Source organism: Hevea brasiliensis, chromosome 1 (genome assembly GCF_030052815.1).
Source record: "Hevea brasiliensis isolate MT/VB/25A 57/8 chromosome 1, ASM3005281v1, whole genome shotgun sequence".
NCBI classification, from domain to species: Eukaryota; Viridiplantae; Streptophyta; class Magnoliopsida; order Malpighiales; family Euphorbiaceae; genus Hevea; species Hevea brasiliensis.
In genome coordinates, this window is record NC_079493.1 from 111,512,465 (window position 1) to 111,536,021 (window position 23,557).

Genomic DNA, 23,557 nt, shown 5'->3' on the forward strand with positions numbered 1-23,557 from the left:
CTAGAACTAAATTAGATTTAATTTATTTTTTTTTTATAAAATAACTAAATAATAAATTATTTAAAAAAATGCATTAGGTACCACAATGATAATTTTTTTTGAGTAATTTTTCTTTTAGATAATTATTATTTATTTATAAAATATGTAATTATTTGAATGTAAAATAAATAATTATTTAAATGTAATAACTATTTTATTAATAAAATAAAATTTTAAAATTAAATTGTTACAAATTAAAAAATCAGTTAAATTGACTATAGGTACTAGTTATGCGGCTATTCCCAGAATAACAACTTTCAAACCTTGTACCCAAACAGTAGCAAATACAAGTTCCGGAACATGCTAATCCTTGTAGCCAAACAGTTAGCTCATTGACGCGCAGCATAACGAAACCATGAAACGGAGGTGAGAAAAATGCAGATAGATAGACGAGTGAAGGAGGAAAAGAGAAGAAAGCAAAATGGGAGGAGGAATGGAGACTAACAAGAATAGGTTTATAGAGGACTGGAGCAGTGCTCGTGAGAATCTCGAGTACAACTTTCGCTGGACTCGACGCAACTTCGCCCTCGTTGGATTATTCGGCATCGCTATTCCCATCTTCATCTACAAGGGCATCGTCAAAGAATTCGTAAATTTCTCTTCCCTCTCGCTCTCCCTACTTCTATTTTGTCATTTTAATTATCTCAGATCTTTTTTTTTCTTGCAAATTTATTTTCGATCTATTTTAACCCAAATTGCAATTGGGATGCATATCCCATTTTTTGATTGGATTTTTTATTAATTAGCGTCTGGAATTGTGACCTATGGAATGGGTCTTGTGGTGCTTATTTTCCCGTTTTCCATTTTATTCGTGGAAACTATTAGTGTGGTTAGTATGGCTTTCTTCGAAGAGAACACTTCCAGTTTAATTAGAGCATTAGGTTAGAATTAAGTATGTATTTGATATTTTGGATGCTTCCTACATGGCTTTTATGCTTCCATTTGATATCTAGAGTATTAGATTAGTCTTTTTTTTTTTAAAACGCATTTCTCCAGATTTGATTGATTTTTCACCATTTGTAGATCAGGTTTACAGTTACCAGGAGTTCCCTAGTAACTGGTATATATATATATATATATATATATATATATATATATTTATATTTGTTCGAAAACTCATTAAAAGATTGGGTTCGGAAGTAGGGCACTATTTTCTGCTGTTGACATTCACCTTTGACTTGTGGAGTTAAATAAAACTTACAAATGCTATCTGTCTTGGATGTATCACCTCTTTAATTATTTAGGCAAATCTTAACAAAAAGTGACTACACAATGCAAAATTGTATGTTGTAGGATCTATTTTTTATAGAAGATATTAGGATTAGATTTGAAATTGAATTTATTGAAATATTTTTATTGGCATATTTTGGTTCACCTATTTTGCTTCAAATTGTAGTGGACTTCAATCTAGTTGGACATCAACTGAACATCAAGACTTGGATAATTTATTTGTGGTCACCATTGATTAAATCTGATTTTGGGATTAAGATTAGATTACTTCAGGTTAGAATTGCTGATAGGGAGAGACAGAATAAATTCATTCATTTCGCAAAAGTACAATCTCTGCATATGCTCTTGCACTAATGCTTGGGGTGGTCGATAGTTACTTTTAGAGAAACAAACTCTTGTATGCATTTGGATTTGGACTTGGACTTTCATTGCTTGTGACCTAAAAAGTTGAAAATTATTAGGTGGTGGCATTAGATTAAAATAAAATTAAGTGCTCAACCAATTAAAAGGTGACAGGTTATATCTTTAATGGTTATGCAAATAAAGCAATATGTTGGTGTGGCATCAAGACTTGTGTGCATGTCATCTTCTTATTGGCTTAGTTCAGGGATGATTGGTAGGCTGTGTCAATTAATCATTCAATTTCTAAAAAAAAAAAATCAGTTGAAATTTTCTTTCTTTGGAAACAATGATAAGATTCAGAAGTTTGTTTTCTTCTTTCATTTTCCTTGAAAATTGATTGCAGGATGACAACCTTTTCTTGTCCCAATTCTTTCATTTCCATGTTTCATCATATTAATGGATAGAGGGAACTTCATAACACTTTGTGGTTTGGTCAGGAGTTAGTCTTGTCTAAACTTGTTTTGCTATTGAATTGTTTTCACTTGAATTTCATATTATACCTAAATTTATATTAAAAATGTTATCTGTTCTTGAGGGATGATAATTGCACACTGGATAGCAGATGATGCAAGTTGAAGTTTGTGGGCATATTTTCTACTTTCAAAGGGAGGTTGTTGTTTGGATAATTAGTTGGGAGTCCTCCATTACTTATTTACAGAATCATATAGGTTTTTGCCGGAGATGATTGTACATTGGAGTGCATTAATGGGTTTGAACTGCGTGTGCATGCACCATTTGAAAGCAAGAGGGGATTTGTCCTTTCACTTTGATAGTGAAACTGAAATACTCAATTTAGAAGCAGAAAAAATTTGTTGCTTTTTGGTTTTTGTGGTTTCCATACTTCTTTAATTGTGGCCTTGATGCATCAGTTGCACTGCCAGAAAGTATTGTTTTTCTGATTAGTTCTTTTCCTGAGCATGAGTAGGTCCTGCATTCTGGGTACTAGTCCTGATTAAATACCATATTTGCTAGTTTATTGTATTTTTTTTTTTTTTCCTTTGTCTAATTAGATTTCAAAATTTTAGGCTAGGTTTGTTTTGTTGGTAAAATTTTACATTGGCTTAGCACATTGGAATATTTCTGCCACTACATAAGAAGTTCATCAATGTAGGCTTAAATATAACATTTGACATCTCTGACTAATAATTCATTTGTTCTAGTAGCATATTCTCCTCAAATTATATGGCATTATGCATTTATGCTTATGACTACTGATTAATACTCTTATCAGTTGAAAAATGGGCTTTTGTTGTTAATTGTGTATGTCTTACAAGTTGTGAACTTATTTCATAGAATGTGGGGAAACATAGACTCAATATATTGGTTGATTACTTGTAGTAAAGTTTATTGTAGCATATCTGATTGGGCTGTAGAAAAGCATCAACTCATGGCTGGTCTTGGTTGATTATTTACATTACAGTTCCTGTGATATTGTGAATCCTCCCATTGTTTAGAAGTGATTCTTAGTTCTTTTTTGTTTTGATTGTTGAACTTGTTAACTTCATTGACATATTGGTTATATGCGCTGACAGAATATGCAAGATGAGGATGCAGGCAGGCCATACAGGAAGTTCCTTTGACTTTCTTCTTTAAATTGCTAGGCAATCGATAATAATTGCACCAAAAGTAAAACTGGTTTTCCATTAGGACCCCTTTTACCATATCTGGGAATTGCTTATTTTTCTTTGTTGATCTATAATGTTGTGTTTTTTGAAGTCTGCCAATCTGCTGAGAATTCTGTATGGTTTGCTATAATCATCTTTGATTCAGTATGTCTGTGATGATGCGGATCTTTTTTGTTAGGGCTGTCTGAACAGTCGGAAAATTGATAACTCAGTTCACCCATTCCTGATACCAAAATCGTTGATATGGAACATATTAATTATAGGTAAATGAAGGGTGTCCTTGTTGCATTGGAGTAATAGCCTAGTGACTAAATATTAGTTTCATAATGTAAGAGGTTAGAAAAAAAACCAACTGGTAGGATTCTAAATTCTACTCTCCAAATTAAGCCCAAATTGGGGTTGAGCCCTTTGAATTTGGGTTGATCTCGGGCATGCTTTTACGCCGATTCAGACTGGCTCATCGACAAAACTACGTGAGTTTGCCTGATGTTCGAGTAAACCTATGGGATAATCAGGCAGGGCTTTATGCTCAATAGTTGCCTGAGGGACCAACTTGAACACTTGGTAAAATCAGTTGATAAATATATATGCTTCAAATTCTGGGTGGGTGAGCACGGAATGGTTAGCCGGTCCATTAGTTAGTTTCTTGAATCTCTCGATTAACCCTTTTTTTTTTTTTGTTTTTCAGTTTGGTTCAACGATTAACCGGTTTTTGAATTAATGAATTAAATTTAATCTATATTAATTAATTTAACTTACATTTCACTGAAATTTTTTTTTAATAATGATTATTAACTAGATTTTTTTTACACGTTACAATTATTATAAAATAAAAATGAACATATATAAATTTATACAAAATTGTGATTAAAAGTTAAAAGATATTATAAATATATGTATTTATCAAGTATATTTGTATTTAATAAATAATATTTTATTTATTTCTATATATTTGAGTATGGCCGGTTAACTATTATTTTTTAAAGTGAAAATTATATATCAAACTGTTTGAAATTAATTAATATCCTTTTTAATTTGATTTTTATAATTTTTATAGTGGATTAAATTTTCAGTTTTTCCTTTTAACCTCTACTTTAAAGTGGTGTTTATGATACATCAATTCTTTCCCAGAATTGGGGTTTTGACATCAACATACTGTGTTGGCCTTAAATCTCTTTTTTAACAACCTTTGCATGTAATCCCAAAGAGCATCCTCTGTAAGCCCCTTCATAAAATACTAAAACCTAGCCTCTATAAGTAATGAGAAATGATGACCGGCCACTCCCTTTACAAAGGACTTGGGGCTTAATGTTCTTACGATCACAAACAAATTTAATAGCTTTGACAACAGCTACAGAATACCCTACCAGCCCAGGAGTCACAGAGCAGTATCACACACTTGCATTTGGATTGTGGACACCGAGACAGACTAATTTGCAATAGATCTAAACTAGGCAAGCTACTTCCCTCATCATTTCCAGTTCTAGGCTCAAACTCCATAAGCTCTTTATAATTCGCGTCCCTTCGAACCTAGAACGCTGGAATTTTTCTGCCTCTTGTGGTCACTAGCTTCAACTTGCTATTTCTAGCAATTCAACCATTATGTACTTAAAAGACATTGTCTTCTCAGTGTTGTTAAGCTTAGATTTTGAACTTGGATGACAAAGATGGCTAGAGAGCTTAGAGTGAGCGACTGAGCAGGTCACCTTGTCTACAATCTTGTAGTTTTGATATGAGTACTAGGCTCTATACGCAACAAAGCAAGCAATTCCCTGAAGCTCTAGCTCAAATTTAAGCTATTTGATTGTGAACCCTGATGTGATGAATTGATGGTGATGAGTGGGTGACCAGTGTTGGATACTCTTGAGGATTTGGGGTTGTGAATTTTTTTGAGAAATGATATAATTGTTTTGAATATAGATGATATGTTTCCAATAATGGAGAGATCATAGCCTGAAAAATTTGTCGAGCTATGAGTTTGTACCATTATCAAGTAGAGCTATTTTATGCTGTCATAAATTTACAATTTCAAAATTTAATTGTCATTTTATTGAGATGAATAACAAATTACTTTTTAATGTAGCATGTTTAAATCTAAATGATTCATTTTCATCTTTGATAAAGAAAATTTGTTTCATCTTGCTTAATTTTACTCATATGAATTTCATCAATGGAACTTATGGCACTTGATAATCGCTCTAATGACGAGTTTCTAATAATTAAGGAAATTTATGGTTTCAAAAGAAAATTTTAATTTATCCATCAATTATTATACTTGTTTGTGAAATTATCATTGATATTACTTATTGGAACCGCAAATTTTAAAAGGGCATTTTTAGCAGTGAAAAATTGTACAGACTCAATTGTTGAATTAAATGGGATCAATTAGTTAATAATTTTTTAATTACATATATTGATATTATCTATTGTAATCTCAAGTTCTGAAGGAGTATTTTTTACGATGAAAATTGTGCAGAATCAACTATTAAAATGAATGTGATCAATTATTTATTGATTTTTTAATTATATATATCAAGAAATATATCGATAATAATATGAAAAATAAAGCCATCATGCAATGCAATGCTTTTAGAAAATGAAAACTTATTAATAATAATTACAGATTTAAAACTGTAGCATTTTTATAAATTATATATATATATATATTTTTTAATTTTTACTCTATTTATATTATATATAGAAAATTTAAAAGTATTATGATTTTTTTTTTATCATCTCAATATATTTTATTAATTCATACTAATTTTTTAATTTGAATTGAGCAAAACAATGTATTTTTTTACCGACTGACTAATTTCTTAGTCGCGGCCTCAAATGAAGGTAGATATAAAATTTTCAAATTCATGAAAAGGATGAGACTGAACCAATTTGCGAGAAGAGATAATGGTGATGGCATTCTCACTGCCAAAGCTGGGCAACTGTATGTTCGATTTTTGAGTGGAGATATCAACAATTATCTAAATATAATAAATTAAAAAAAAAAAAAACTAGTAACTTGATTTTTTAAGGCTGTGTTCAGCTATAACTTTCATGAAAGTATTTATTATTTTAATCATATATTTTTTATCTATGCTATTGGGTAATATAATATTTATAGAAGTATTTAGAAATTGAAAGAGTGATTCATAAAAAATTATCCTCTTAATTTAATTATTATTTTTATTATTTTTATATTTAAAATGAAAATTTTAATTCTTTTAATTTTAAAAAAAATTCATTATAAAAAAATAAAATTTATTTATGATTGTGTATTAAATTCTTTTATCGTAAATGATTTATTTCAAAAGAATCTATTATAATTAGTATTATGTGTCTTTTATTATATAATGAGAATTACTTTTTTTTTTCTTTATAAGGGAATTAAGGATAGTAATATGCCAAAGTAAGCAATTAAACAAGTAATGTAATTCTTATTCCATCACATTATTGATTATGTTTTACTAAAGATGGCTTAAATGTAATTGACTCAAATTTACAATTTTAAATTTAATTGTCATGATGTCAATTTCATAAGATATAAATTGACCCTTATTTTAATTAATATATTTATATAAAATTAGTGTTTAAATAATTTTAGTCCAACAGTTAGTTAATCTTTAATTTTTATTTGAGTTAATTAATACTTCAATTTTTAATTGTAGTATATTAGACACTATTCATTTTAATTTTAATTCAACAATTAATTTCAGTCATGTGCTGATATATAACTGTTAAATGATAGTCACATAGAAATGTGAGGCTCATAACAAATTAATATATATTATTTTAAAAGTTTTTATTCATTACAAAAAAATCAACCAAAATTAATTAAAAAAAAAATCAAAGATGCAGAAATGAGTTTGTAACTTCCCTAATTTTCAAATAATATATAAAAATATATATATATATATATATATATATATATATATATATATATATTATTCTAACCCTGATATTGTAGACTTCGCGTATGTACTTTTATTTCGTGGAAATTCGATCGTCGCCTGAATCTGTAATTTCGAGTCGAGCAGATAAGCTGCTGGAACAATTTCAGAATCGAGTCAAAATTATAGGCTACCCCACCGTTTTCAGACGTTTTAGTCGCGTTTCAGTTGTCAGATTTGGCATAGGTAAACTCGAACTCTACATTACTCAAATTTTGCCTTGTACTAAGTTATAATAAAATTTATAAAATATTCGTAGATGATAAAAAAATTACAATTCCTATTGCAATAGCCTTATAATATTGTTAAGGACTGCGGGGTAGGTTTATAGAATTTTTAAAGTTAGTTTGGATAGTTTTTGAAAAATATTAGTTTTGAAATCTTATAATTGAGTTATCTGATGTTGTGATTATTGCTTGGTTTGGAGGGCCCAGGAGAGGCCATATAATGATGATGAGATATGGGTTGAGTTTAGAAGTGTTATTTGAACCATTTTACAGGTTGGGTAGGTCATAGGTATAGGGGAGACTCTATCGGATTTTCAACACAACTTAGAGTGTCTTTAGTTTTTTCTAAACTTGTATTGAGTCAAATATATTAAATAATTGCAATGAAATTGTCAGGTGAGTTGGGATAGCCTTCCTCCATCGCCCAGCCGCCGCAGTGACCTTGGTTCAAGTTTGTGAGTAAAATATTAATTTTAATTGTAATTTCGATATTATTATATGTTCAAGCATGCCCATGCATCACTTATAAATATGTATCTATGTAGTTAAACACTAGGCACGTTTTATATTGCATTCATAATTGTTGAAGTGCCATGGATGTTGTTTGTGGTAATTTGGAGCAGTGTGTGTGCGTCGCATGGGTGTTGTATGGTATTGGATATGGACAGGACGAGTAGACACAGCTTGAGAGACAATCGCTAGGACCCAGTCCTTCGAGGTAGACACGGCTTGAGAGACACTCGCTGGCAGAGGTTGGATTAAGAGGGCTGTATAGGGGATCAGCTCCCATATATGTATTGCTTGATAGTGTTGGGTGTGTGAGTGCTCCAAATTGCCTTTTTGCTGTTATGATATGAAAATTATGACGATGTTGCATTTCACTCCACAGGGTGCATTAGCTTTAGATAGTTATAGAGATTATGATTAAAATTGGTATTTTACTCTCTGAGTTGAACGCTCACTCCTGTTCATCTATTTTTCCAGGCTACAGGAGGATTATTTATTGTGGCTAACCTACTCTTCTTCTTCGCAGGTCCATTAATAGTATTTAATGTATTTTATATAATTGAGTTAAATTTTAGACTCCGCATGTGTTAGAAGCACTTATTTTTATTTTGGGCCTGTATTATAAAAGTTATGTTAGACCTGTAAAATTATTAACTGTATGCATGATGGGATTGGATGAGGGAGCTGAGCTCCTATTTGAGTTATGACATTTTGATTATGTGGAGGGTGAGCTGAGCTCCCCAATTTATTATATATTGTGTTTACAGGTCGGGCGAGTCAAAAACTCTCCGTTGAATAGTCCATTTTATAGTTGGACTCTGTCCGGTTGAATTCTTAAAATTGGGCCCAAATGGGCCTTAGAGTTGGGTTGAGGAATAGTTAGGCTTACTACAGGCCTCGGGGGCTTTAGGCTGGCCCAGGTCCTAGTGCCGGTCCGGCCCATAAGTTGGGTCATGACAAAAGTGGTATCAGAGCTTAGGCTTTAGATTCATGGGAAAGTGTGCACCTAGAGTTGTCACATGCGGAGTATAGGATTCTATTTCATCTTTTTTCTGTAATTCTTCATTTTTAGATTCTGCGTTATTCCTCGGTTAATATAAGAGTGCTTCAGTTTAGCACCTCAGTTTTGTGAAGTACATAGAAGTGTGAAATAGAGTTAGCAGACATATTGAGGTCTGCCATGAAAATACGTTCTCCAAGAAACACTATATTTCTATCAGTATGGGTCTAAGTGTTGTGCCTATCTGGTGCTAGGCACGAGTACATAAAGGTGAGTTTTGATAGTATAATTGCACTAGATAAGGGTGAGGATACCACTGCTGGCAGTCGTCAGTAAATGACCCAGTCAGAGTAAGTTTATGATAATAGTAGATTCAAGAGAGATAAGAGATTAGGAGATCTAATCTGTCAGGATGTATCGTAGTAATTATACAATATTCTTGATGTCTGCTCTGTAAGCTACAGATTACAGTACCGATATGAGATTATTGTGTAGGGCTGCGTGCATCCCTGTGGTGCTCCATAATGAGGGTGTTTGCGGATGGCCTCTGTTTTGGTACAATTATGCCAGAACAGAGTTTTATATCTGTAGAGGAGTTGGGAACTCCTAGTTAGGGATCTAGAGCTAGAATATCGAAAGGTCACAGTTGGGTGGTAACTAGAGTCAGTAACTCGGTTACCCTAGCATGAGCTCGAGTTACATCAAGAGTTGCCATCAGACCAGAGGTTGTGGATTAGTTGCAAAGTAAAGGTGACATCTATAGAGTGAGACCATCTGGTCTTCGGTATGGAATTTTGGATGGTTTTTGCAGTATAACAGACGTTTTGCTTAGAGCTTAGTGAGAATAGTATATCTTGTGTGTATCAGTAAGGTGTAAAGTACTACCCTACTACCTAGGGAAGGTCAAAACTATGAATTGATGATTTACAGAGCTATGATATGATAAGAGAGTCATTAATTTGACATGGTTTTGGCAAGTTGATAAATGTAGTACCTTTGTTACAGTAAGTTAGGGTATAGTCCCATCTTTTTAGAAGGGATCGAAGGTTATTACTGATAATGATGACTTATGGAGTAGTGTCCCAGATGGGATTGTAGCATGAGATAGAGAGTTGTTAGCTCAGGTGTTCTGGAGAGGGTACAAGTTCCATGTAGAAATTATAAGATGTAAGATCAAGATGTATGTAAGCCTTTAAATTGAATAACGGGTTTAGATACTGAGTATTTTAAGTTTCAGCTAATTAAATGGATATAAAATATTAGAGTTGCTACAGATCCCCTCCCTAAGGTAGTAGGGGGTAGTATGTAGTCCAAAAAGGTAAGAATAGAGATCACGCAGGAGAAGTATGACTGTTATTCCCTAAGTTTATCCTTAGCTTCTTAATGCTTAAGACTAAAGTATACTTCAAATAAAGTAAAAGAAAAAGGACAAAAGTTAGCATCGATAAATCATAGAATATGTATATATGGAGTGCGGTTCAAATGCAGTAGGAGAGATAGCCTGAATGCCAGTAGAAGTCTAGTTAGGGTAGTTAGCGGATCAATTCTGAGTAACATTGAGGTATAGATGACGTGGTAGGGATAGTGGAAAGGTATAAGTTTCTGATATGACAATCAGGTTCAAAAAGAAAATAGAGCTAAAGGATGGAAGAGTGAAAATTCGGATTTGGGTAAGATAAAAAGTGTTGGCTAAAGAATAAACTGGAAAAACAAATTAGGATAAGATTAGGAAGAATAGAGCCAAAATACCAAGGAGGTGAATGTGATTCTAGGAAGGGTAAACGAGATAAACAAAAAAACAATAAGGATAGAGAGTGTAGAAAAGGATGGCATTAGGAAGAACATTGTTAAGTTATGGAATCCAGAAGTACAGGACTTAGAGCAGGTCATAATTGATGTAGTGTTAGGAGCCTGAGCCTAGAGCTTAGAGTTACAGGATCTGGATTAAACCTTTTCTGTTTTCTACCCCCAGGGTAGGATAATGGGGCAATGACATAAGAACCCTTTTGGTTGCTGACAGTATAATGAAAATTAGGTGAGGTGTGCAACCAAAGTAGGTAGTAACTGTTGAGCGTGCTGTGGTAACTTTAATTGTATTGTCAAATAAAGAAGCAAGATTAGTAGGAGTAAGTTAGATAAAAGTCAACATAAGGGATATAAATATGCAAGATGAGGGATAATGTAGCTTGATATTAAAATTTAGAGTGGTGAGACCTAGAGTCAAAATTTGGAGTTAGACATATATTTTTAGTGTGATCGATAGAATAATTATGTAAAAAAAAAGAGTAATAATAAATAAATAAATAAATAATAATATGATAATATGTAGTAGAACGATAATAACGGTCAGAATAGGACAAGCTAGGTATATGTGTAATTATAAGATATTGAGAAGTACATGGATTAGAGGAGTGGTTATTGGTAAGATTGGAGTAGATCTAAAAGAATCTATGAGTGCTTTTATCTTCTACAATATATCTAAGTATAAAGAGTATTGGACAAATAATTATAAGTATGGAAGATAAATGGAGAGTAAAAAGGAAATAGTAAATTCTAAGATGATATGTCAAGCAGGATAACAGTTGTCACGACCCAACCTATGGGCCGGACCGGCACTAGGACCTGGGCCAGCTTAAAGCCCCCGAGGCCCGTAGTAAGCCTAACTATTCCTCAAATCCATAACCAGGCCCACAATTTAGGCCCAATATGCACATAAAATAATTTAAATTAAATCATTATAATTATATTTCGCCAACTTAGCCTGAAATTATCGTAAACAAAAATTAGGGAGCCAGCTCAACCTGTTACCTCATTTATAACCATTTAAAACTCGTAAAATTTTTCTTTTCATTTATTAATACGCAAACTTGAATTCATACAGTCCCTGACAGGCTTAATGCTACTACTAGCACATGCGGAGTCCTAAATTACAAATTTAGAGAATAATAATACAATTAAATAATCGACGTTAAACCTGCGAGGAAGAAAACAGGTTGCTCTGTAAAATAACTCCTCCTGTGGCCTGGAAAAATATTGAACAGGAGTGAGCGTTCGACTCAGAGAGTAAAATATCAATTTTAACCATAATCTCTATAACTATCTAAAACTAATGTACCCTGTAGAGTGAAATGCAACATCAACAACATTTTCACATCATAACATCAAAAAGGTAATTTGGAGCACTCACACACCCTGTAGTATCAATCATAACATATGGGAGCTGATCCCATATCGACTCTCTTAAATCCAACCCGTGCCGAATTACTCAAGCTCGGACTTCCACTTAATAACCAAATCGAGGGTCCCAGCGAATTACTCAAGCCGTGACTACCCCTCGAAGGAACGGGTCCCAGCGAATTACTCAAGCCGTGACTACCCCGTCCTATCCATAGTCCACACCACATCACACGCACGCCAACGCACGCACACTGCTCCAAATTACCACAACAACATCCATGGCATATTAACAGTTATGAATGCAACATAAATCGTGCCTAGAGTTTAACTACATAAATATATGCATATAAGTGATGCATGGGCATGCTGAACATATAATAATATCGAAATTACAATTAAAATTAATATTCTACTCACAAAGACAATCGACTATTGTGGTCTTTGGATGCAGAAAATAGTTGATCTCGATCATCTTATAATTAAATTATAAATTTTTTAGTACTAACTCATAATAATTCTCTACAGAGGCAATATACTGCCTAATTCATGCAGGAATCCGTGAGTTTCCCTATACAGGACCTACCCAACCTGCAAAGAGGCTCAAATAACACTTCTAAATTCTCAATTTCCACAATCACATCTCATTAATATCACATGGCCCCTCCTGGGCCCTCCAAATCAGACTATACTCAAAATTTTAAAAATTACGTTTTAGTCCATATAATTGACATTTTTCAAAAATCCACTCAAACAAGCTCTAAAAATTCTAAAATTTTGCATGATCCTTAATAATATTATAAGGCTATTGCAAAATGAATTGTAATTTTCTAATCACCCATGAATATTTTATTCAAGAATTTTACTCGATTCCATAAGTTTCCAACAGTTAACATATTCCTAATTCAACCCAATTAAATATTCACATATTTAAACCTCCATCCTCAAGCTTCAACCAATTATATAAAATTTAATTATCTTAATTTCAATTAATCTTATATGCCCACATGCTAAAAATATAACTAAAATCCATCCATATTTCTCAAAAATATTCTATGATCACCCAAAAATTCAACTAACACCATAGAATATCTCCAAATAATTTTACTTTCATCATATATTTTTCTTAGAATTTTTCTCCAATTTTTCCTGTTTAAGAAACACTGTATTTATGCTCCACAGACAGAGAAATAATAAAAATTGTCTTACCCGAAGTTTATCTGTCTCAAAAATTCCAAAAATTTATGAGGAAGCCTCTGGAAGTTGACCCATCTCCAGAGCTCAATGCCACCGGCACCACCAAGCACGGTGGCGGCCACGATCACGGCCACCTTTGCCGGATCTGATCATACCACCATGTTCCTCTCCTCTTCCTCAGTCCATATGTGGTCTCGGATCGTCGATCCAACGGTCGGATCGTCGTAGATCTGACGAAAAAGCTTGAAAAACCCGAAACTTCTCTCCTCCATATCTCACTCATCCGACCTCCATTTGCTTCAAAATTGGTGTCAAAAGAAAGCTCTCGGAACAAGCTTTCCAACGCCACCGGAATCGCCTCGATCGGACGTCGGACGAAGCCCGAGTGCGCGCCGGAAGCGCGCGTTTTCTCTCCTCTCCCTCTCTTGCCGCCGTTTCGTGGTCTTGGTGGTCGCCGAGGTCGCCGGCCGGTGGGAGCTGCTCGGGACGTCGCCGGCCGGTCACCGGAGAAAGGAAGAAGAAGAAGAGAGGGAAGGAGAGGGAGAGAAGAGAAATGGGGGGGGGGGAGTTCCTCCTCCCGTTTTTGAAATTTTTTTTTTTTTTTGTTACATTCTTCCCCCCTTAAGAAAAATTCATCCTCGAATTTTCGAAGAAACAAGAGATATGGAAAAGAAGATTATCGGAACAAGTGAAATCATTACTCCTCCAGCTATGCAGGGATTGGTAAAACATTTATTCTTCAAACTCTTGTAACTATTCATTGACCATTTTCTGACATTTTAAGTATTCGCTATACCTCACCGTTCTTGACTTGATGTCTCATAACTTTAATCAACTTTAGTGCTTACCTCACTTTTATTACGCCCCAACATGTCTCTTGGTGACTTCAGTCATCATTCCTTTGTTTTAATAATCTCCGTTTCCCCAATGACATAACTTATGTTCCTTATTCCATGATATCCTATGAGTAGCTTTCCTGTAGCACCTAATCTAGGCATCTTGTTCGAGATCTTCACTCTTCTTATGACTTCAGTGGTTAATACCTATAAATCTTCTCACTCCCATTATACTTTAAATTTTTAATCTCTCTTGTGTCATTACTAAGGTACTTAGACTAACCTCTATCGATCTTATGTAACTAGTCAGGTAGAGTCTCCTCCAAGGGCCAAGTGTATCATTTATCAATATTGGAAAGTAAACTGGGTCTCTCCTTCTAGGTAACAAAAGTGTTTATATTCTCTGACAACTCAACCCATGCGACTTATCAATTCTCACTCCTTCTCTGGAATATAAATATCTAGACTTCTTCCTATAGCTTCTTAGTATGTGGCCTACTTCTGACACATTAGCACTCAGATCGAGGCTCTACTACTCCTTTAATCTATCATCTCATAATAACTTGTTTTAAACGTCTCTTAGTGTGTTCCTAACATACCTATTCCTCCTTATCCTTATCATTATAACTGGCTCTATCGAGCTCTTTTTCTGTCCTTTGCATCTTATCCACTTTCCTTTTCCTATTTTTTTGGTATTGTTGATATCTTTTCAACCTGCTGTACTTATTCTTGAACCTTTGTTTTCTCTCATTCTTATACTTTATCCTTCAAGGATGTCCATCCCATCATCAACTTCAACTTTCATTTTATTTCTTAGTCTTATCTTGATTACTAGTTCTATTACTTCGAGAATTCTACCCTTACAATTTACTCCTACCGGCACATTCTTCACCCTTTGTAACACTTATAATTAACCATAGAAAATTCTTTTGGTATCCCCTTTTTCCAACTTAACTATCAGAACATTATCATTCTCTACCAGCCTCAGTAGGAAATTGCTCATCCTGGATGGATAGGAGCCCTTGAAACTATAAGTTCCATCTGAACTAACACGGCTGTGGGAAATGTGTGCCATGCCTTAATTCTAAACAAAATACTTCATGTGTTCATTCTCCTTAATATAATCACATATACTGCCTATAACTTTCCAAACTTCAGCCTCAACTTTTCCCATTAGAAACAATTTCATCTATTGAAACTCATCCATAAATAGTATTTCCTCTAGCTCATAGTTTAAAACAGTTGCAAGCCTTAGTAGCTAACTCAATTTGACTCCTGTTATTACTCTGATCGTCCTTTCATACTTAACACTAGGTATGCACTTACAGTCATTCTCATATTACGAAATTGTATATGAATTGGTGCCTACCAAACTCTTAAATAACTAGGTCTCCTTGACTCTGTCTCCGTTCCTTATATAACCCTCTAGAACCAATAGCACAAACTAAACTTGAAAAGAAAGAAAAATATCCTCTTATATTCAACTACGCCCGATTGTCCATATAATAATGTTTAATCTATGTTTCTTGGTCTTTCTCTTCAAATTTCATCATCTCTTAGCACAATTGTGCTCTACCTATAAGATATCATCTGCATGAACACTTTACCGTAACATTGTCCTTCCTGACATAATATTTTATAATTTATTAACTTTACTTATACTCGACCAATGATTCATATCTATCATCGTTTATATTGTGCCCTTAACTTTTGTTGATTCCTGAAAGATTTCTCTCGCTAATAGATTCTTCAAACACTAATTCCACCCTTATCTATGGTCATTAATTTGATCCTTAAACTTTCTAGTGATTTATTACCATCCATACTTGTCACTTTTTATTCTACCCCTACTGTTGCTCTGTCGTTATTGCGTCACTGCAAAGAGATTCAGATGATCATACTAAAAATGTTAGAAAGACATTCATAACGAACCTCTAACTACCTTCTCACTATCTCAAAAGTCTAACCTAAAACCTATGTGTCATTATCTATCATTCTTTTCCTCTCATCATACCTATTTGATCCCTTAGACTGACTTTTATTCAACTTACTGCTTACTAACTTCTCTTTCTCTACCTATTTAGGTAGTCCGCAATACCATCGCACACCTTCTAATATTTACTCATTATTATTGTATTCCATACCTCCATCACTTTTCTCACTAATGTGGTCCCATTTTGGGTTTTCCATCCTTGTCATTCTCCTTGCCAAGAATAACACTTAGTCTATCCTATATCTTAACTTTGTTCCTTTTATTATGCGCTCTTTAGGTTGTCCTTTCATTTATTTCCTTTGTCTTACCCAAAATAGAACTTGACTATTCTATCCCTGGTTCCATTCTTTTTCCTAACATAATAGCTGTACTTGCTAACTATATCTTTCAGAGTCTCTATCGCGTTATCATATGTCTGCTACTCGGTTGGTCCTTTGACCACTCTAGCTAGTACTTCCACTAGCATTTAGATTATATTGCATCTGCAATCAATTGTCCAAACTTTCATTCTGCACTTTCTTTATCCATTGGTCTTCTGTGATTTATCTTCGCTAATTTATTACTCTTAACACTATTATAATTAGATTATACTATTGTTTTGAATAATTTGAAATTAGAAAGGAACTCAGGAAATTGCAGTCATACCTTTATTGTAGGATCTCTATTCTTATCCTTTAGCTTACATAATACCCTTACTACCTCGAGAACTGATTCTGCAATAATTTTATTTATTTGTTATTATTATTATTTTCCATGTTTACTCAATTAGCCAAAACTTAAGATTCCAGGCACCCAAACCCATCATCCAATTCAAAGGATTTACATCCATCGTGATCTAATTATATATAATTCCTATAATGGAACTTGCATCATCTGCAGGATACCCGAGCCAACTACTCTCTACCACACTTTACAGTCCCATCTGGGGCACTATTTTGTTCGTCACTATTATTAATAATAACCTTCGATCCCTTCTAAAAAGATAGGACTATACCCTAATTTACTGCAATAAAGGTACTACATTTACTACCTTGCCAAAACCACGTCAAATTAATGACTCTCTTATTATATCATAGCTTGTAAATCATCAATTCATAGTTCCAACCTTCCCTAGGTAGTAGGGTTGTACTTTATTCCTTACTGATACACACAAGGTATACTATTCTCACTAAACTCTAAGCAAAACGTCTGTCGTACTACAAAAACAATCCAAAATTCCATACTGAAGACTAGATGATCTCCCCCTATAAGTGTCACCTTTACTTGCATCTAGTGCGAAACCTCTGGTCTGATGGCAACTCTTAATGCAACTCTAGCTTATGCTAGGGTAACTGAGTCACTGACTCTAGTTATCACCCAACTGTGACCTTCGATATTCTAGCTCTAGACTCTTAACCAGGAGTTCCCAACTTCTCTGCAGATATAGAACTCTGTTCTGGTATTACTGTACCAAAACAGAGACTGCCTGCAACATCCTCATCATAAGCACTACAGGGAAGTACGCAGCTCTACACAATAATCTCATGTCGGTACTGTAATCTGCAGCTTACAGAGCAGACATCGAGAACATTGTATAGTTACTACGATACGTCCTGACCGACTAGGTCTCCTAATTTCTTATCTCTCTTTAATCTTCTATTATCATAAACTTATTCTGACTGGGTCATCCACTGATGACTGCTAGCAGTGGTATCCTCATCCTTATCTAGGGCAACTGTACTTTCAAGACTCACTTTTATGTAAATGGGCACACCATTTAAACCCATACAGACAGAAACATAGCATTTCTTGGAGTACGTATCCTCATGATGGACCTCACATGTCTACTAACTCTATTTCACATTTCTATGTACTCCACGAAAATCAAGACACTAATTGAGGCACTTTTATATTTCCCGAGGTATAAAGCAGAATCTAGAAACAAAGAATTACAGAAAAAGATGAAACAGAATCCTATACTCCGCATGTAACATCCTAACAAGACTCCTTTTTCAGTCCCAATTATATTATTTCCCATGAATCTAGAGCCTAAGCTCTGATACCAACTTTTGTCACGACCCAACCTATGGGCCGGACCGGCACTAGGACCTGGGCCAGCTTAAAGCCCCCGAGGCCCTTAGTAAGCCTAACTATTCCTCAAATCCATAACCAGGCCCACAATTTAGGCCCAATATGCACATAAAATAATTTAAATTAAACTGTTATAATTATATTTCGGGCCAACTTAGCCCAGAAATTATCAGAAACAAAAATTAGGGGAGCCCAGCTCAACCCTGTTACCTCATTTATAACCATTTAAAACTCGTAAAATTTTTCTTTTCATTTATTAATACGCAAACTTGAATTCATACAGTCCCTGACAGGCTTAATGCTACTACTAGCACATGCGGAGTCCTAAATTACAAATTTAGAGAATAATAATACAATTAAATAATCGACGTTAAACCTGCGAGGAAGAAAACAGGTTGCTCTGTAAAATAACTCCTCCTGTGGCCTGGAAAAATATTGAACAGGAGTGAGCGTTCGACTCAGAGAGTAAAATATCAATTTTAACCATAATCTCTATAACTATCTAAAACTAATGCACCCTGTAGAGTGAAATGCAACATCAACAACATTTTCACATCATAACATCAAAAAGGTAATTTGGAGCACTCACACACCCTGTAGTATCAATCATAACATATGGGGTGATCCCTATACGACTCTCTTAAATCCAACACAGTGCGGTGAATTACTCAAGCTCGGACTTCCACTTAATAACCAAATCGAGGGTCCCAGCGAATTACTCAAGCCGTGACTACCCCTCGAAGGAACGGGTCCCAGCGAATTACTCAAGCCGTGACTACCCCGTCCTATCCATAGTCCACACCACATCACACGCACGCCAACGCACGCACACTGCTCCAAATTACCACAACAACATCCATGGCATATTATGATTATGAATGCAACATAAATCGTGCCTAGAGTTTAACTACATAAATATATGCATATAAGTGATGCATGGGCATGCTGAACATATAATAATATCGAAATTACAATTAAAATTAATATTCTACTCACAGTACACCGTCGACTATTGTGGCTGCTGGATGCAGGAAAATAGTTGATCTCGATCACCTAATAATTAAATTATAAATTTATTAGTACTAACTCAAAATAAAACTATAAAGAGTCAATAGATGACCTAATTCATGCAGAAATCAGTGAGTTTCCCTATACAGGACCTACCCAACTCGCAAAGAGGCTCAAATAACACTTCTAAATTCTCAATTTCCACAATCACATCTCATTAATATCACATGGCCCCTCCCAGGCCCTCCAAATCAGACTATACTCAAAATTTTAAAAATTACGTTTTAGTCCATATAATTGACATTTTCAAAAATCCACTCAAACAAGCTCTAAAATTCTAAAATTTTGCCCATGGTCCTTAATAATATTATAAGGCTATTGCAAAATGAATTGTAATTTTCTAATCACCCATGAATATTTTATTCAAGAATTTTACTCGATTCCATAAGTTTCCAACAGCTAACATATTCCTAATTCAACCCAATTAAATATTCACATATTTAAACCTCCATCCTCAAGCTTCAACCAATTATATAAAATTTAATTATCTTAATTTCAATTAATCTTATATGCCCACATGCTAAAAATATAACTAAAATCCATCCATATTTCTCAAAAATATTCTATGATCACCCAAAAATTCAACTAACACCATAGAATATCTCCAAATAATTTTACTTTCATCATATATTTTTCTTAGAATTTTTCTTTAATTTTTCCTGTTTAAGAAACATGTATTTATGCTCCATGACAGAGAAATAATAAAATTGTCTTACAGAAGTTTATCTGTGTCTCAAAAATTCCAAAAATTTATGAGGAAGCCTCTGAAGTTGAACCATCTCCATAGCTCAAGACCGCCTTGCACCATGCGTGTGTGGCCGCGATCCACCGACATTTGCGGATCTGATCATAACACCATGTTCCTCTCCTCTTCCTCAGTCCATATGTGGTCTCGGATCGTCGATCCAACGGTCGGATCGTCGTAGATCTGACGAAAAAGCTTGAAAAACCCGAAACTTCTCTCCTCCATATCTCACTCATCCGACCTCCATTTGCTTCAAAATTGGTGTCAAAAGAAAGCTCTCGGAACAAGCTTTCCAACGCCATCGGAATCGCCTCGATCGGACGTCGGACGAAGCCGGAATTGCGCCGGAAAGCCGCTGCCCACTATGCGCGCGTTTTCTCTCTCCTCTCCCTCTCTTGCCGCCGTTTCTGGTGGTCTTGGTGGTCGCGGGTGGGTCGCCGGCGGTGGGAGCTGCTTGGGACGTCGCCGGTCACCGGAGAAAGGAAGAAGAAGAAGAGAGGGAAGGAAAGGAAGAGAAGAGAAAATGGGGGGGGGGGGGCTTCCTCCTCCCGTTTTTGATTTTGAATTTTTTTTTTTTTTTTTTTTTTTTTTTTAAAAGAAAAGTTGGCTGTGACAGTGGGAAACCCACTGCCACACGCCAAAAATCCCATCAGCAATTTTTTTTTTTTTTTTTTTTATATGGGTTGTTACAACAGTATAACAAATAGTAGATACAACTGATATCTTGTAATAACGCACAATAATTACAAAGAAATAATGAAACTAAAAAGGGAGACTAAGGGGTATGAGCTAAATATTGTTTATCAAACCATGGTATACCATAAATGGTGGGAGAACATTTCTCCTTCTTTTCAAATTGGCTCGTGTTTCGATTCTAGGAGATTATGTCAAGAAGAGAGGTCGTGTCAAAGTGATCCAATTAATTGAAAATTTGATGGGCGTTAGTACATATCCTATCTTTTGAGGCAAAAATGACGATAATAGTGTACCTAATGTTAAGTATGAAAGAATGATCAGAGAGGTGACAGGAGTTAAATTGAGCTAATTACTAGGGCTTACAACCCTTTAAACTATAAGCAGGAGGAAGTATTATTTGCTAATGAGTTACAGCGAATGAAATTGTTGCTAATGGGAAAAGTTGAGGCTGAAGTTTGGAAAGCTATGAGCAGTATATGTGATTATATTAAGGAGAATGAACACGTGAAGTATCTTGTTCAGAATTAAGGCATGGCACATATTTCCCACAGTCGTGTTAGTTCAGATGAAACTTATAATTTATGGGGCTCCTATCCATCTAGTTTGAGCAATTTCCTATTAAGGCTGGTAGGGAATGATAATGTTCTGATAGGTAAGTTGGGAAAGGGGATATAAAAAGAATTTTCTATGGTTCATTACAAGTGTTACGTAATGTGAAGAATGTGCTGGTAGGAGTCAATAGTAAAGTTAGAATTCGCGAAGTAATGGAACTAGTAATCAAGATAAGACTAAGAAATAAAAGAAAAAAAAAAAAGAAAGTTAAAGTTGATGATGGGATGGACATCCTTAAAGGAAAATGTATAAGGGTGAGATAGGACTAAGATTAAGGAAAAAGTACAGCATGTTGAAAAGATATCAACGATAGCAGAAATAGGAAAAGAAAGTGGATAAGATCCAAAGGACAGGAAGAAAGCTCGGTAGAGCTAGTTATAATGATGAGGATAAGAAGGAATAGGTATGCTAGGAACACACTAAGAGATGTTTAAAACAAGTTATTATGAGATGATAGATTAAAGAAGTAATAGAGCCTCGATCTGAGTACCAATGTGTTAGACGTAGGCCACATACTAAGAAGCTTTAGGAAAAAGTCTAGATATTTCCATTTCAGAGAAGGAGTGAGAAACGATAAAGTTGCATTAACTGGGTTTCCAGGGAATACAAATACATTTATCCTATAAAAGAAGAGACCCAGTTCACTTTCCAATATTGATAAGTGGTGTAGGGTACACTTGACACTTGGATGGAGCTCTACATAACTAGTTACATAAGATGGACAAGAGCTGATCTAAGGACCTTAGTAATGACACAAAAGAGATTGAAAATTTGAAGTATCATGGGAATGAGAAGATTTATAGGTATTGACTATTGAGGTTATAGGACAAGTAAAGGTTTCAAACAAGATGTATATGATAGGTGCTACAGGAAAGCATTTCATAGGATACTATAGGGTAAGGGACATAAGTCATGTTTTTGGAAAACAAAGATTATTGAAACAAATGAATGAGGACTAAAGTCACCAAGAGACACGTTAGGGTGTAATAAAAGTGAGGTAAGCGCCAAAGTTGATTAAAGTTATTAGATATCAAGTCAAGAGTATTAGAGTTATAATGAGTACTAGAGATGATAAAAAAAAAAAAAAAAAAAAAAGAGGGGTAAACGAGTAGTCAGATGTGATGTTTAAACTTAGAAGGAGTATGGTAGCTGGCATACTACGACATGGGCAGATAGACATAAAAATTTTTAACCATCCATGCAGATCCAAGGCGAAAAGATATAAAATTTGCAATGGGTGACCGTATTCTTGAATGTTTCTCCTATGAAAAGGGTTATGAGATTTTGAAAGAAAAGGCAAATTGGCACTTCGTTATATAGGACCTTTTAAGATCATGGACAGAGTGGGAGTAGTTGCCTATCAGTTAGAGTTGCCACCAAACCTTTCTCATGTCCACCCAGTATTCCACATTTTCATGCTTAGAAAGTATGTTCCCGATCCTTCTCATGTGCTGCGACCAGACACAGTGGAGTTAAATGAGAATTTGATCTTTGAGGAGCAACTAGTAGCCATAGTAGACTATCAGATGAGACAACTTTGGTCAAGGCAAATCCCTATGGTTAGTCCTGTGGAGGAGTTAATCTATGGAGGAATGCACTTGGAAGTTAGAGCGGGATATTTGCAGCAACTACTCATAAGTTTGATATGCAACTATGTGTTATTATTCTGTCTTGTATAAAATTCGAGGATGAATTTTCTATAACGGGGGAAAAATGTAACATCCCTAATTTTCAAATAATATATATATATATATATATATATATATATATATATATATATATATATATATATATATATATATATATATATATATATTTTATTCTAACCCTGGTATTGTGGACTTCGCGTATGTACTTTCATTTCGTGGAAATTCGATCGTCGCCCGGATCTGTAATTTCGGGCCGAGCAGATAAGCTGCTGGAACCATTTCAGAACCGGTTTAAGATTATAGGCTACCCCACCATTTTCAGACGTTCTGGACGCGTTCCAGTTATTAGATTTGGCATAGGTAAACTCGAACTCTACATTACTCAATTTTTGCCTTGTACTGGGTTAGAATAAAATTTATAAAATATACGTGGATGATAAGAAAATTACGATTCCTATTGCAATAGCCTTATAATATTGTTAAGGATCACGGGACAGGTTTATAGAATTTTTAAAGTTAGTTTGGATAGTTTTTGAAAAATAT

At 34.5% G+C, this 23,557-nt stretch overlaps 1 protein-coding gene and 1 long non-coding RNA gene across 2 annotated transcripts; one reads left to right on the top strand and one right to left on the bottom strand.

Annotated features, from left to right (window-relative positions):
* Window positions 1–307: 307 nt before the first annotated feature.
* LOC110652876 (uncharacterized) lies at window positions 308–3,443 on the top strand. The gene is made up of 2 exons (XM_021808490.2): window positions 308–628; window positions 3,204–3,443. The coding sequence occupies exons 1-2, from the start codon at window positions 461–463 to the stop codon at window positions 3,249–3,251; spliced, it is 216 nt and encodes a 71-aa protein (XP_021664182.2). The 5' UTR covers window positions 308–460; the 3' UTR covers window positions 3,252–3,443.
* Window positions 3,444–18,468: 15,025 nt separating this feature from the next.
* On the bottom strand, window positions 18,469–19,337 carry LOC131179953 (uncharacterized). The gene is made up of 2 exons (XR_009148958.1): window positions 19,241–19,337; window positions 18,469–18,668 (listed from the first exon to the last, which is right to left on the bottom strand). It is a non-coding gene; the product is annotated as an uncharacterized LOC131179953 (long non-coding RNA).
* Between the last annotated feature and the right edge of the window lie 4,220 nt (window positions 19,338–23,557).

Excerpts from the sequence above, each read along its gene's own strand:
- LOC110652876 (XM_021808490.2), top strand. The coding sequence starts at position 461 with ATGGGAGGAGGAATGGAGACTAACAAGAATAGGTTTATAGAGGACTGG. Across the intron at positions 629-3,203 it reads AGGGCATCGTCAAAGAATTC|AATATGCAAGATGAGGATGC; the intron begins GTAAATTTCTCT and ends ATGCGCTGACAG.